Below are 17014 nucleotides of genomic sequence, written 5' to 3' on the forward strand. Positions count from 1 at the left end.
TTTTTTCTTAGATTTTTTAAAAATTATTTTTACAAAACAAAAGAAGCAATTGCTGGTAAAAAGACCTCCTTATTGTTCCATGAACAATAAGTCAACTAGTTTTACTTTGCTTTGTATATGTTCATATTTATTATTCGGTAATCAACTTTGGAAATTCTAAAAATCATATACTTTCCTGGGAATAAGTCTCAAGGTCGACGATATTTAACAGTTTATGAAAACGTAGCTGTAGAACTGTAGTTCGACAGAAAAAATACTGATGTATCAAATATATGACGTTTATTTAAAACTATAATAGATCTAAATGAAAGATGAAAAGCAGCAGTCTTTCTATTTTAGATCGGGATCGACATTCACAGCTGACCTTGACTTTGTAAAAATGAAAAACGAAGACATTGGTTTATGAAATATTCAAAGAATATCACATCAGATGGTTTTTCGACATTTATTAAGGTGAGATTCTTGAAAGGGACATAGCCTTATCTGTTCTTGTTTTCTTGTTATTCCACAAGGGTTACACCCTCTGTAAACCAGGAAAGAATGTTAAATTCTAATTTAAGTCATTACAAATATATACTCTGAGTAAATAGAATTGCGATTTGAAAGAATAAAATCATATTTATGAATTATAATATAGTAAATAACAGGATCTTTTTTCACATTGATGATAATTTGATATTATTTCAGGTAATTCATTTAACGTTGGTTTCGTGATTATATTATTCAATGTTAGTATAGTGATGATGTGTTTCTATGCAGCTATGAAAACAATGAGATATGGTAAGGGATTACCGATAATGAAATTGAATATGTGTCGTTATGTGAGGTTGTGAAATGAAATGTCCAGTTATATTCTGTATCCTAGTATTATGCGAGGAAATCACATGATATCACATTCATTTGTTGCCAGGTTCTGATTTGTAAACAACAATCATAGCTGTACTATGTATGGTAGACGGACATCTCGGCCCAACGACACCTCGGCCCAGGGCGGTTGACACCTCGGCCCAGACGGGTCGGCCCAAAACTATTGACACCTCGGCCCATGTACAAGACACCTCGGCCCACAGAAATTTTTATTTAAAAATATGTACAAGACACCTCGGCCCAAAGAAACAATTATTCTTAAAATATTTGATAGACAGTCGAACGTATGCATAGGCGTCGGAAGCAAATTGAAAGTGGGGGGGCTAGACTAATCCTCAGAAATATTGAGAAAAAAGTAATTCCCAAAATCATGGAAATCCTAATCCGTGGGGGGGAGGGGGGGGGGGGATATGCCTATACTTCCAAAAAAACAACTACTTACCCAATTTTTTTTTTTTCGAAAATCTTGAAATTCCTATTCCGTGGGGGGGGGGGGGGGGGGGGGGGGAGCTAGTATCCTTCTGAATCTCTAACTTCTCATTCTTTCAAGGTAAATTAGGAACGATAATCTTTCCTGCGAAAAAAAGTGGGGGGGCTGAACCCTCTATCATGCTATGTTTCTAATGGTTAGGTATAACTTTGCAAAAAAAGTGGGGGGGCTAAGCCCCCCCTAGCCCCCCCGGTTCCGACGCCTATGGTATGTTCTTGTACTCATAAAGACATAATTAATTCAATACAATTTTTTGATGATAAAAGTTTCATCCAGTATCTTACAATACGTATTTTTCTAATACACTAACATACTTACTTTGTTCCTTAATTGACAATGCATTATATTATTATTACGTGACCCAAAATTTAATTAAAAGTTCATTAAAAATAATGAATTTAATAGACTCTTAAAAGTGGATATACTAGAAGCATTTCTAATGTTTCTGGTGTAAATTATTGCAATATTTTTTTTTAATTATGACTAGTCAATTATTATTTTTTTAAATGAAAAGCAGAATTTATAAACAGTAAACACAATCCTTTTTTCTTAACCTTGGATCATTTTTGTTAAGTTTATCACATTCTTAAACAAAGTAAAAAACTGAATAATTCATGATTTAAGTTTAATAAACAGGGTGAGAATATTCTTTGTTTGTCTAGACATGGTTTTATTCATTTGCGTATAAGACCATGGAACTTTAACTTGCAAGATTGGAAATATACAGCTTACTAACACAGAATATACAAGATCTATTCAACAGGTGTGTCGTGTGCCCATGTGCGCGGGGGGGGGGGGGGGGGGGGGGGATTGGAAATATACAGCTAACTAACACATAATATACAAGATATACTCAACAGGTGTGCCGTGTGCCCATGTGCGCGGGGGGAAGATTGGAATATACAGCTAACTAACACAAATATTTTTTTAATTACAAATTATATATATCATATAATTTATATTCAATAAAATATAAATAAAACATGAAAATCATTGATATTTTATTTTAATTCTGCTTGAGCCGAGATGTCTTTTGCTTGGGCCGGGGTGTCTCAAAATTTGGGCCGACCCGTCTTGGCCGAGGAGTCCTGGGGCCGAGGTGTCCATGGGCCGAGGTGTCGTTGGGCCGAGGTGTCTGACATTCCTATGTATAAACAAATGTAATGAAAAATGATATTCAATTTCTTTTTTTTTTCAGGCTTCTGCACAATGATCAGTTTATTCAGAAGGTAAAGTGAAAAATTCAATAAACATTAATAACTTTATTTTTTACAATTATCAAAAATGCTACAAGTAACAAGCTGTTTGACTGGAATTACTTAGCATTAATTTTATTTTTTCTTCTCTAGACTCAACTGTGTATTAATTTAAGCATTAAATATGAAGATATCAAGTTATATAGTTTGACATTCTTTTGTTAGATGTCTCAGTAATTAATTCAAATCAGAAGCCAATTATAATAACTTCATTAGCCATAAAAATACAATTTTTTTTCAACAACTGATATGCTAACTCCACTCACCTAGATGTTATGTCTGTTTCAGCTCGCAGATAGCCGGCCTATAAGGCTCGCAGCCAAATATACTGTAGGAATCTTCCACAGGTTTAATGCAGGAGGTATATTCATATGGTTATTTATTTATATTCCCCCTATTTTTGTTAATAGAACTATTATCTTCTTCTTTTTGCCTGTTAATTAAATGTTAAAGCTGAACATGACTTGTATATTAAGGCATTCTCAGGCATGTTTCTCTTTTATTGCTGCTATCAACACAACTCCTATATAAGCAGTACACCTCTTAACAGTTCAAAATATTTCGTTGTACAGTTCTCACCTGTATGAATGTATATCTTTAATACATCGCCATGTTAACTCTGTTGCTATAAAGTTTTAAATTTTTGCTCTATATTCAAGCTAGGAAGAAAGTAACATCAAATAAACAGGCCAATGCTTTTAAATATACAAACAGAAAAAGCACATAAATCAAGGAATAAAAGTGGAGAATTTAAAACATAAGGAATACTATACATCAGCCATATGGGTTTCAGATGTGCAATCAAATGTAATGATCAACTTAAGGGTTTTTATATAGCCAGGTGCTGGTGCCTACTTGTATTTGAGTCATGTTCAGCCTAAAGTACATGTAGTTCTCTCAAATGTATGGTTATTTTTTACAAGACAGACCTGTAGAAGTTGTGCCCCTCTTCAAAATTCACTGTCAGTCTCTTTGTTCATTGTACATACCGGTAATGTCTTGTAAAAAAAAATTTTCAGAAATTGGGGATATCCTAGGAAAAATACAGAAGATGGCTGAAAATGCAACGAAAAACACACAAAGTTCTAGCAGCACACCACCTAAACAAATTGGATTTACAGAGACATTTAAGAGGGAACTTAGAGAGGGGTTCAAGGAACTAGAGAAAAAGACTAAAAAACAATAGACAAGAATGTAGGGAAGAGAAAAAAAAAGTATTTTCTGTGATGAATGAATGCATGCGTGTGTGTGTATGAGAGATTTTAATAAAATGTGAAAAATTTGATTTAATCTTTGTCTGATCTTAACATATTTACTGAATTACGAGATACGTTTACAGTCAAAACATGGATATTGTGTTTTAAATGAGGGGTACCAGCTAGTATGTGTTTTTGATACATTTATATCCTGGTCCCACCCACTACATGTAATTCACAATTCAATCCTGATGTTTGTAATGCCTGGATTATCAGGATATCTCAGTCTCACTGGCCAGGGTTTTAAAAGTACTTGTACCAACATGTATGTTCACATGAATTAAAATAAGTATATGCAATATTGATTCTTAACTTTGTGTACCTACCCAGTATATGGGTTTATCGAGGTTATTGCAATAACTTGATGAAAATGCTATTCTACATGTATTCTTCTAAAACTTAGACATGTACCAATAATAGGTTTTCCTTGACCTTTCAAGTAAATAGGTATTTTGGGTATTTAAAATTAACGAGGCTTTCGCGCAGCGTTTCATTTGTATTGTGACGTCATCTTTTTGCTTTGTTGACGCCATGGCATCATAGTTTCAACTGCAAAAATTCAGCGAAATTTGTTGAAAATAGCTCGTTTGATGCGTAAAATTGATATTATATTGTGGAATAAACATAAATGTCTCGAAGTATAAGCTATATTTGGGCTCGGGTCGAAAAAATGAAAAGGGTTCAGCAAGCCTAGCCCTCTGTCCAATTTATTTAACCCGCCTAAATATAGCTTAAATCATATATTTCAAGACAGTAACTGTGTATTTTATATTAATGACCCTTAATATGTGATGTTATATATTTATTTATTACTTAAATATGTCTGAATGTTTTAATAATACTATAAAGATCACCATTTCCGTCTTTGTCAAATAAAAAATAGCCATTATCTGACAAACTGGGAAAATAGGCATACATAATATAACTTTGATAAGACCCCTGGAACAAACCAGGAGGTAAAAGGGCTTTTAAAAAAAATGTGCAAAATTGATACATTTCAAGCAAAATCCCATAGGGTCCTATGTTAAAAATTAACAAACTTTGAGACTGCCCCTTAAACAAACGGTGTGGTAAATGTCTTATTTTTTTATCTTAAAATAATAATTATATCAGTAGAAATTCATGTAAAACTTTCATTCAAAAATCTAGGGCAGAACAAATTAGACCCGGCCTCGTTAAGCATATAATTGTTATTACATGTAATATATTTAACTGTGATCACATGATTGACAGGTATCTCTGCTCTTAAGCAGGTCAAACTGACATTAATTGTTAAATATGATGAATCAGCATTGTTTAATCTACATCATTTAAACCTGCATAGTTCTACATTTCACCAACCATGGTCTCCCAATGCAAAGTCTGGCAGGCTTAAGGAGCTTGCAATGGACCAAGTACCTGGTATATTGAAAGGGACTTTTCAAATCCAATATTTAACACTTGGTACATGTGTATATTTTTTTTTCAACAAAAATACAAAAAGAAAACTCATGCTTCAAGTCTCAACCACTCTGGAAGTAAGCCAAGTTGAAACTAGAACTGTCCTAATGGGACTAATACCCCCGCAATGGGACAAATAATTGAATTGAATAATAAAGATTTGAACACATACAAATAAAAAAAATTCAAGAATTGTAAAAAAAAAAAAATTAAAATCAAAATTGTCAGGATTTCACTGTTAGTAAATACTACGAAAGCCCATTGAGCTCATTTTCGTAGGTAGAAAAAATATTTTTTTCGCGAATAAACGCGAAACTTTCGCGATATAACGCGTTAGTTTCGCAAATAAACGCGAAACTTTCGCGAATAAACGCGAAACTTTCGCGATATAACGCGTAACTTTCGCGATATAACGCGAAACTTTCGCGAATAAACGCGTAACTTTCGCGAATAAACGCGAAACTTTCGCGAATAAACGCGTAACTTTCGCGATATAACGCGAAACTTTCGCGAATAAACGCGTTACTTTCGCGAATTAACGCGAAACTATTATATAAATATTGTCATTTCATACAGAACCCATATGAAGAAAAACGATGGAAAACAAACACATTTTAAGTTTTATATAATAAAATACTTATTATTCATTATCATTATAATATCCGTGTTACGTTGATTTATGAAGACAAAATTATCTTTTTTGCATATAGATATTCACACATCTGATAAAACTTTATCATAACATTTTTATATGTTATATGTCCAAAGTAGATAATAAGTTTGAGCATCATATTACGATTTTCAGTTGTTCGCCGACCCTGTGTTCGAACAGGCATTCATTGATGATCTTTTTCTTATAAAATTGATATAAATTTAACCATCACAAACCTTTTAAATCTTAGTATTAATTTTTAAATGACATATGTGATAAATTTGGAGGACGAATTTACGTCATCTAGATTTGAACAAAAGCTTGAAAATTTCAATTCACAGCTTGACTTATCTTTCTGATATAAAACTAGACGTTAAGTTATGTTGCAGCGATATAATATATATTATAACGTTTTAAACAATGATATCCTTTAAATTCTAAAATGATACCTAATTAAACGTTTAATTCGAATTAAAATTGTTATAATTAAAATATGTTGCTGCCTCATTTTCAATAATACAGCGCGCATTAGAATGTGAGAAGCGCGATGCATTATGTTCTTTGAAAATCAGTACTAAGATTTTAAAGATTTCCTACGTTTGAATTTATGTTATTTTGTATAAGGTTAAATCTAATTCATTTACATCTTTATATAATATTATTTTGTTTTATTTAAATTAATATATTTGTATTCAATAATTATTCTTCATAGGGTTTCTTCTATGAAATAACAATATTTATATTTAAGTTTCGCGTTTAATTGCGAAAGTTTCGCGTTATATCGCGAAAGTTTCGCGTTTATTCGCGAAAGTAACGCGTTATATCGCGAAAGTTACGCGTTATATCGCGAAAGTTTCGCGTTTATTCGCGAAACTAACGCGTTATATCGCGAAAGTTTCGCGTTTATTCGCGAAAGTTACGCGTTTATTCGCGAAAAAAATATTTTTTTTACCTACGAAAATGAGCTCAATGGGCTTTCGTAAAATACATATGTATAACAGTAATACATTTAAAAATTTATATATCTGATGATATTTTTTTTTTATTTCATTGTTATAAAGAAAAACCAACAAAATGACAATAACCCCTCCCTTTGCAGTAAATGGAAATACCGATAGCCAAGCAATGCTCTTCTGTTGATAAAACTTTGAATATCTTTCTAATAAAAGTCTTGACAGATGCAATTAGTTGTTACAAATTTTCCCCACTTTCTCCTGTGGTACAATGGAACTCCACATCAGAAAATTTATCCCATATGACTATGATTGAATATCTTTCTAATAAAAGTCTTGACAGATGCAATTAGTTGTTTCAAATTTTCTCACTTTCTCCTGTGGTACAATGGAACTCCATATCAGAAAATTGATCCCATAGGACTATGATTTTCTTTGATGAGCTTGTTAAATTTAATTAACTCCCAAGACATTACCATAATTACCATACTATGTAAAAATATGTAAAAAAAGAAAGTTAACATTACAAACAATTTTAAAATTGCCAAAACACTACAATCATACCAGTAATTTTGAATTTTATTTAAATTATGCCCTATAGGGTCACTTCATCAATTTACTTGACTAATAAATTTAAACAACTTCTTAAAAATAGTTAGCCCAAAAACCACCACCCATTTTACAGATTATCAATTTTTCCTTAACACATGCTTCATCTAAACCATGGCTCAGATAATGGCCCCCTTGGGACAAATGAATTCAGCCACACTTGTCTTTGATGTTCTTATTAGCTCCTAAGAATTTTATATTGACAAACAAAAATTGGCACTGTCAGTTGATAGAATACTTATAAAAAAAATTTAGTTAAGACATAAAGACAAAAAACCTCCATCTGGATGTATTTACACAAATATATATTAGTGTTTTAATACTATTAATTAATAAAAAAATCTGTAAGAATTACCTCCCTTACTTTTCAACATCAGTGTACAATATATAGAATAAGGAAAATGAAAACTGTCATAAAATCATTAAATCTTGTCTAATCTTAAAAAAAATTGCAGGTGCACATCTTCAGATGATGATCAACATATGTAAAAATTTTCAGACTGTTCCATGCAGTAGTTAAAAAATTCTATAGGGGGGACAAAGTTGCGTCTACTTACAGACGGACAGACAGGGTGAAACCAATATATCCCCCTAAACTTCGTTTGCGGAGGTATAATTAGAAAAAACAACAGGTATATGGTGATTGCAAAATGTATTTTGGGAACAATATCTTGGTCAATATATGCATATAAATATAAGCAGCAAACATTCTAAATGACAGCAGAAAAGTATAAATATAATGTACATCATGTATATCAATTACATATTTTTTTTTTAAATACAATCAAAAAATATTTACTTGAAAGACAAACACCTGAAAAATTGAGGTAGAACTACAAATCTTGAACAGTAACTTGTAGAAATTGTTTCAAAATCAAAGCATGAACTCTGTGTTCAAAGCATCCATCTTATTCTCAAATGTCAATGTATCCATTGATGACAGCTAGGGCCATTCCAGCCTCGGGATCCCAAGGTTTGATCCCCTGACAAGCCAGCTCAAACATGTCATCCTCGTCAAAACCCCAGGGATTACAGGCGTAATCAGAATCATCCGAGTCTCCAAGGTGCTCTTTCATAGCTAGTAATCTGTTAAATTAAATGAAGTATAAATCATTACATATCATATACATTGTACCTATATTTATCCATCACAATTCTAACTTTATTTAGAATGTTATAAAATATTTTATGTGAAGTTACACAAATTTCCAAAAGACTGTTAGTACATTTTAGTTTGTTTAATTAAGACTTGCAAAGTCTATATGCAATTCAAATCAATTAAAGTACCAGTAAATCTACAGAGTATTTTCTATAAGAAATCTGATTTGTACAAATAGCTCCTGACAAAACTGACCATGCAACCAGAAGTCCAGAATAAATTGATTTGTCGATCCAGATGTATGAAAATATGCATGCCTTGAAATATTTTGAAGCGGACAAATAATGCATTTATTCAATGACAATTTTTATTCAAATACTGTTGAACTTCGATATCTCAATTACAATGGATATGTGGGAAGGATTTGTAAGTCCCAACCATTTATTTTTTTTAAGTATTTTACTCTCGATACCTCAAATACTCGGATATCTTTGAAGTTTCATCTAGTTCGAGATAACAAAGTTTGACTGTAACTATAATTACGTCAAAGTATTTAAATATGAAAGTGGGTAATGATGTACCTGAAGAAATCGCCCAGATTTCTATGGTTCAAGTCACTAGAGGAGTCGCTGTCCCCCGTGTAGGACGCCACCAGCTGAAGAAGCAGGGTGTCCATACATTCCTTGTCATCATCCAGGCCAATGTCTCGAGCTACATGTCAGAAATGATGATGTAAAAATTATCATTCAAGTTTACCGTGATTCAGTCAGGATGTTCCTTTTAATCAACATAACTGGTTAAACAACACATTCCTTGTAAACACACCCCAAACTTATCAGAGGTACCAGTATATGGCAGTAAAACACACGATTATTATATTTGCAATGGTTAGTAGCCATACAGTAAAACTCAGTTATAGCGAAGTCCTAGTTACCAATGGATTTACTTCATCATATCCATAATTCGTTATATCCGTATAACGAATTCGTAATAATAACTATAGCGAATTCACTATATACATGTTTACTTTCACCAGACTATAATTTTTGCTAATTGAGGCTTTAAACAAATATTACATTACTTTGATACCTTAAATAATCGGATTGTGAATTGAAAAAATTATATAAATAAAAAATCATTCAAACTATTATGTTAAATGGTAGTGCAAACTTTTTAAACTGTAAAGAAATTTGTTCTAAAAATGTTAAATTTCGCTATTATTTACCACTACAGGACTCAATATCAGTTTGCTATATCCATAAATTCGTTATATTCGAATTAGTTATAACCATAAAATTTTGCAAAGTTTTCTTAAGAATTTTACCGGGGACTCAAATAAACTTTGCTATATCTGAGAATTTGCTATATCCGTGTTCATACTAAACGAGTTTTTAAGTATAAAAATTAAAAAAAGATGTAGAAATGTGAAGTGGTGTTGATAGTTACTTGTAAATGCCAAGACCAGCTCGTGTAGCAGTTCCGTGTGATTCTCCTCGTCATCGCTGCCAGACTTGACTTTGTCCGTGATGTGTTGCAGAAGATGTCGGGTCTTCCCAAACACCCGGCCACAGACATTGCACAGCGTCTCTTTATGGAAGCGAGGGTCATGCTGCAGAAAGCCCAGGTGGTCCTTGTTCATGCTGAGGAGCTTGTGGTAGTAATGCTGCTCCAGCTCGTTGTATTTGTGAGTGACATCACTGTCGGTGCTACTTACTGATTTCCCATCATCCTCAGCATCATCAGGCTCTTCGTTTGAAACTCCTGGCAACGTTTTCATGTGAATGAGTTTTCCACATTCTCCTGAAAAAAAAATCTTTTCAATTTTACATAGAATCCAAGAATATCTTAATTTTTTTTAAAGATCTTTTTTAGATTTGCAAAAGGCAAAGGGGTGTGAATCAAACACTCTATTATTATACATGTATTTTCTAATCTAGCTCAAACACTAAGAGTGTCTTTATCTAATACTTGAGTATACCTTTTGCCAAGAACACAGCACAATATTGATTTTTTTTTTTTAAGTTTTATTTAATATCATTTGAATACCGTAATATACTGTCAAGTTGTTTTGTCTATTTGTCTTTGACTATAAAAACAGTATAGTTAGTTTATTTATTGTTCATCTTTAGCAGATGATGAATTAAAGAAGAACCTTGAGTTCTGAGCGAAATTGAATTTTTACTTCGCTAAAAACATTTTCTTTCATCAATGCAATGTTTGCCTGATTTCTTTCATACTTTAACCCCAAATTTAGTTAGGAGGACTTTGACCAGGACTATCCTAACCCTAAAAGCAAGAGTTCAGTTCAGTTACCACATATAAATAAAGGATGAAATAATTTGCATAAAGAATTTCTTTTACATTATGGTACAGTTTCTTTTTTCTAACGAGCACTTACCACATTTAATTGATCCACTTTTGTCCATCTTGCTGTTTTTATCAACACAAGTATCTTGTTCTTCCTTTTTCGAGCAGCTATTGTCCTCGGGAGGGGAAGCTATGGTTTCACCGTCAGGCTTGTCATTCTCTAGTTTAGAAGCACAGTCAACCTACAAAATTAAAACATGTTCTAAGGAAATGATACTATTCTTATTTCAATATCAAAGTTCAAACTCAAATAACCTCAAGTTGATGCACTGTCATATGTGCAGTTGGATAACTAATGAGCTTAATTAATTAACAAACATTATTCTAGAACTGCATGTATATATACTGCTTTATGACAAACAATGAGAATGTCAAACTGTTAACAACTGGGATATATTTTACATGTAGAATTTTTTTTTATTAACTTTGGTTTAACACACCTCTGCTGATTTCTCTTTGCACACTATTTTTCTGGTATCACCTTCAGCTGTTGGTTCCTTCTTCGATTCATCATTTTCTTTTTTGGTTTTATTCTTGGATCCAAAGGATTTTGCATCATCAGAACTCATGGATAATTTTTGAAGTGCACTTGCAATTCCTTTGTCAACCTCAGATGATATTACGTCTACAAAAAGAAAATAAATGTCACAAAGTTTAACCAACCAATAAAAGAATCACATATTCAGTCGTCTTAGAACAATTAAAGCTTACTAATAGGTGCATCTGGACTAGCACAGCATGTTGATATAACATTACTGAGGACATCTTCAAGGTTCATCTATATCATCAAAGATTGACTGTTTCAATACAACGCCCAGTACATACCCCTATTAGTATATATCTGACTAGACTGCTATTCGCGAGTTCAAATGCCAATTTTTTTTTTACCATTTTCTTGTCTTGAAAACACCAATGTATATAAAAACATGAAACAATATATTTAAATCTAGTGCTAGATCATGCACATATCCATATAGAAGCTACTGCCTAGTTTTTGCTTTACCTCCCTTGAATATGCATATCCTTAACATTGCACTATCTTTTAATTATAAGATACAGTTGAACTTCGATATCTCGAACACAATGGATATATATGTCAAAGTGATTTGTAAGTCCCAACCACTTATTTTTTAAGTATTTTACCCTACATATCTTGAATACTCGGATATCTCAAACTTTTTGAAACAGTCCCATCTAGTTCGAGATAACGAAGTTTAAATGTAATTCTTCTCACCTTTAAGTTTTTGAGTCGGTCCATCAAGATCCACATGTCTAAAATAACACTGACTTCCATTTCTACAGGTACCTGGTCCACTACAAAGTTTAGCTTTGAATAATAAAAGTTTCATCAAAAATAAGACAAGTATTAATCATATAATATATATACATGTGCAACAAACCAGTTTGATCACATGCAGCAAATTATGAAATAGCTCAGATGATAGAGCACCTGACTAGAGATTTAGGGGGCCTGGGTTCAAATCCCAATTTTGGTCCGTCGATATTTCTCCAGCTAGCATCATACAGACCAAAAGCCTCTGAATTTCAATCAATAAGCTGTTAGATGTATGGAACAAGAGAGAAAGGTACATGTATACCCTATTCATTTATATATAGATAGGGTATATATAGAAATCTCTTTTCTTCCCATACATTAATGACTTATTGAAAGAAATTCAGAGGCCTGTGAGGTTGTACACACAAACCAGTCAATAAGGTATTACCTACATGCAAATACGGGAATTTCAATACGGGCCAAGCTGACATAACTGTGCTTAGTGTGCTAGTTTTAATTACCTTTGTAGGCAAATCATTTATATATACATGTATTTTCTTTAGCAGAATTTTGAAATTGCAATAAACATGGGACAATATTTACCGTTTTTCTGCAAAAAACTACTTTTATAGAATTTAAGAATCAAAGAAACCATGAACATTACCTGTAGAAACGGCACCTTGGGGCCACACCTTTGACGTGGGCGAACCTGCAGTGGTCACCGAACCAACATCCCGAGGGAGAGTTGAAATACACACATGGCTCCGTACTCATAGTGCCCTGCAAAAATAAGTTCGACCAGTCTGTCTCTACATGCAATGTGAACAAGTTGATGGCTACATGCTTTATGCTTAAGACAAACACAAATTGATACTTACAATGGAATTCGAAACAGTTTATACAGATGTACATTCAGTGCAATTTGCACTGCCACTTGGCTTGAGTTGAAATCACATTTCCCGCAATAATTGGGTCTGGGTAAAACGGTATCGGGTTCGTTCGCCCTATCTACATGTTCGCCTGAGTGCGATTGCTCTAATTAAATGATACTAAATCTCATCGATGAAGGTTTCATTATTTCTGATATTAAAGCAAACCCTTTTTCTGTGTCAGAGAGAATTAACTCTATCGCAGAATGCACCGATAATGAACTTTACATTTGCGTTAAAAATCTGATCATTGAGTTTTCTTTTTTACGGTGAAAGTTTTGTTGGTCGGATTTAGAAATATGTAACCCCAACCCCCCCCCCCCCCCCCATTGTGGCCCCACCCTACCGAAGATCACGATTTTGACAATCTTGAATCTGCACTATCTGAAGATGCTTTCACTGAAATAGCAAATGTTTGTTTTGAAGATTTTTATTTAAATACATGTATATCCTGGCGTCATCCATGGGTTTCCGATAGTCTAACACTAAACGATGTTTCTAATGATATATTTATATTCCTACGTAAGAACTCCCCCCCCCCCCCCAATCACCACATTGTGGCCCCACCCTTCCTTCGGGAATCAACTGAACAATCTACATTAACCGAAAATGATTACACACAAGTTACACCTTTTCTGGCTCAATTGGTTTTGAACATGTTTAAAAAAATATTTCACTTTATATCCCTTAAAGGTTAACATTTGCTCGCCCCTCCCCCTTTCCGTATAGTTTCAACCCTACTCCATCATGAATTGAACAAATTTGAATTTACACTTCCTAAAAATGTTTCAACACAAGTTGCAGGGTTTTTTGGGCCAAACGGTCTTTGAGAAGATTTTTTTTTTGAAAAATACAAACATCTTCAATATCACTTATATATCTTCCTTGGAAGAAAGTGTGGTAATTCATTTTAACGAACTTTAATTTAGAGAATTACAATTTCAATTTACACCTTGTATGCTTTCTATTACTGCCTGTATATAAATATTAATTCAAGGTTATTCTAGAATCACTTTCGTTGTTAGCTAACAGCTTGTGAAGAACCAAAAAAAAATCCAAATAAGGCTGATGCGCCTTACTGGTCACCTATGTATTAAAAACAAGAGGCCCATGGGCCACATCGCTCACCCGAGCAAAAATAGTCACAATATAATCAGCTTTATGTAGTCATATACAAAAATCTGGACAAATGTAGTAAAACACAATCATGCTTCAATAAAAGGGGTTTCGAATTTTCCTCTAGAAATTATGTTAAACATATAGCCCCTTTTGTAATACATGTATAATTATTTTATAGTTATATCACATTTGTTTTTTAGAGGAAAATTTTGAAAGATTTTTCTCTCTATATATATTCCTATGTAAAATTTAGTTCCTCTATTGTGGCCAATCCTACCGCCAGGGATCATGATTTGAACAAACTTGAATCTACACTTCCCGAGGATATTTCCACACACGTTACAGCTTTCCTGGCCAATTGGTTTTTGAGAGAATTTTTTTTATAATCTCTCTATATTTTTTTTGTAGAAATCCTACCCCACCCCCATTCCCATCCCGAGATCATAATTTGAAGAAACTTGAATATACAATACCTGAGGATGCTTTCGCACAGGTTTCAGATTTCCTGGCCAATTTGTTTTGATTATATTTTTAAAAAGATATTTCCCTATATTTTCCTATAAAAATTCGATCCCACATCGTATACCCACCCTACCCCCCGGAGATCATGATTTGAACAAACTTGAATCTACAGTACCTGGGGATGCTTTCTCACAAGTTTCAGCTTTTCTAGCTTTTTTTGAAAAATACCAACAAATTTTCAACAATTTCTAATTATCTCCCCCTGAAAGAGGGTGTGGCTCTTCATTTAACAAATTTGAATCCTTTTCACCTAATGATGCTTTGTGCTAAGTTTGGCTGAAATTGGCTCACTGATTCTGGAGAAGAAGTCGAAAATGTAAAGAGTTTGCAGACAGGCAGACGGACGGGCGGACGAAGAGACTGACACCGGACAAAATGTGATCAGTAAAGCTCACTTGAGCTTTCAGCTTAGGTGAGCTAAAATATATTTCAATTTGTTTCTAATAAAAACATGTCATTTTTTCACACAAGTGATGATTTTTAAAAACATATTAAAAGGACATTTTGAAATTTAGAAATTGATGAAGTTGAAGTTTTTGCAAACTATCACTATAAATATGGTTTGTCCTCCTAATGATTACCTGGCTTCACCTATTTATTTTTCACTGTTTCTTGTAAAGTAAAAAATCAATACTTATAATGGTAATGATATGACACAAGCAAACATTTACAATAGAATTAATTGTAGCGTTTATGATATATGCTTTCAATGTGTACAGATATTTACTGTAACCCATAAAAAGTGAGGGAAAAGTTGTTGATCATTAGATAAGAGGTCGGCTCCAACTTTTGGACGTGGCAAGGTGAGGCAATTGTATGACTGGTCTACCTCAACAAATTGTACATTGGTCTTAGAACAGGTTCCTCATCTGCATCAGTTATAAATTGCAAAATGCTTCCAAGACAAAGGTTTTCACTTCGACCACTTGAAAAGTATAAGTACAACACTTATCATGAAATCTCTCTCTCTCTCTCTCTCTCTCTCTCTCTCTCTCTCTCTCTCTCTCTCTCTCTCTCTCTCTCTCTCTCTCTCATATGGGCCATATCGCTCACCTGAACAACAGTTCATTGTATCATTCTTTTTCAGGTTTTTTTAAACATTTGTCCTACATATTTTTATGTTAAACTTGTTTGTTCCTGTTTTGAACACATTTAAAAATTAGGCATCGAAAAAATGTGTGCAAAACGGGAATTTGACCAGTTATCATGCAAAAAATAAGTAATGATAATTTACATTTAGATGGACACTCTATACATGATAATATGTCATGCTTGGATGAGGAGTAATCTTCAATGAGATACAGTCATTTGGTGGTCCTTTTAATTTGAATTGCATCACGTTTTATGTTTTCCGACGTTTGAAGTGCCGCCATAATGTACAAAACATTAACAGATGAAACTGCCCTACCGTCATATGGTATCTGTTACAAGTTTGAAGAGAAACTATCATACGTTAATATTTAATAAATGTTTCGCTGACGTTGATGGAGGAAATTGAAAACGCTGATAATTATTTTTCTCATTTATTCTGTGGCTTGTATATATAAATTATGTACAAATCCGAGACACTCGATATTTTTTAAGCATCTGTCGTTTAATAATGATTTCTTTCTGCCTCTAGCAGCCAAACGGTGAAGCATCAGGTTAATTTCTTTTGAGTTAAAGTCGATTTGATATTGATGAGTAATAGAGCGAGTACTCCTATAGGAACCGCTATAATTGAAATTTTTTTTATTGGATTGTTTCAATACGAAACCACGTGAATAATGGAACATACCCCTTGGGACGAAAACATTGCCCTCCGCTTCGCGTCGGGCAATATTTCTTCCCTCGGGGGCTAATATAATCAATGTTGCCCTCAACCCCAGTCAGTATTTGTTTTGTTATATGAAGAAACAAATCAAAATTTAAGAAAGTAATTGAAAACAGATCGCCGTAATTTTCTCAGCTCAACAAAGAATTCACGAATTCAATTTTGTGCAAAGTTCATTTTCAAAATATCCTCCGCATCAAACGGTGACTAGTGATATTCCGCCGACTGTAAGAATTAACATACAGATGTTCTACCTGATTTTCCTTCTCAGAAATTCGCAAATCCTTATATCCGTTATGATAGCAAACCGTTGCATTGCGCGTCCGTTGTTTACTTGCCTTGACTGACTCTCTATTATGACGTCAC

At 33.3% G+C, this 17014-nt stretch overlaps 2 protein-coding genes across 2 annotated transcripts; one reads left to right on the forward strand and one right to left on the reverse strand.

Moving 5' to 3' along the window:
• Positions 1 to 313: 313 nt before the first annotated feature.
• On the forward strand, positions 314 to 3898 carry LOC105318869 (protein NCBP2AS2 homolog). The gene is made up of 4 exons (XM_011416167.4): positions 314 to 453; positions 2556 to 2586; positions 2902 to 2974; positions 3633 to 3898. The coding sequence occupies exons 1-4, from the start codon at positions 431 to 433 to the stop codon at positions 3797 to 3799; spliced, it is 294 nt and encodes a 97-aa protein (XP_011414469.2). The 5' UTR covers positions 314 to 430; the 3' UTR covers positions 3800 to 3898.
• Positions 3899 to 8160: 4262 nt separating this feature from the next.
• LOC105318870 (zinc finger protein 60) lies at positions 8161 to 13303 on the reverse strand. Its single transcript, XM_011416168.4, has 8 exons — positions 13144 to 13303; positions 12930 to 13045; positions 12224 to 12303; positions 11430 to 11614; positions 11021 to 11171; positions 10069 to 10422; positions 9204 to 9333; positions 8161 to 8609 (listed from the first exon to the last, which is right to left on the reverse strand). Exons 2-8 carry the CDS (start codon positions 13037 to 13039, stop codon positions 8438 to 8440), a joined length of 1182 nt encoding a protein of 393 aa, XP_011414470.3. The 5' UTR covers positions 13040 to 13045; positions 13144 to 13303; the 3' UTR covers positions 8161 to 8437.
• Positions 13304 to 17014: the final 3711 nt, after the last annotated feature.

This window comes from Magallana gigas, chromosome 5 (assembly GCF_963853765.1).
Source record: "Magallana gigas chromosome 5, xbMagGiga1.1, whole genome shotgun sequence".
Taxonomy (NCBI): domain Eukaryota; kingdom Metazoa; phylum Mollusca; class Bivalvia; order Ostreida; family Ostreidae; genus Magallana; species Magallana gigas.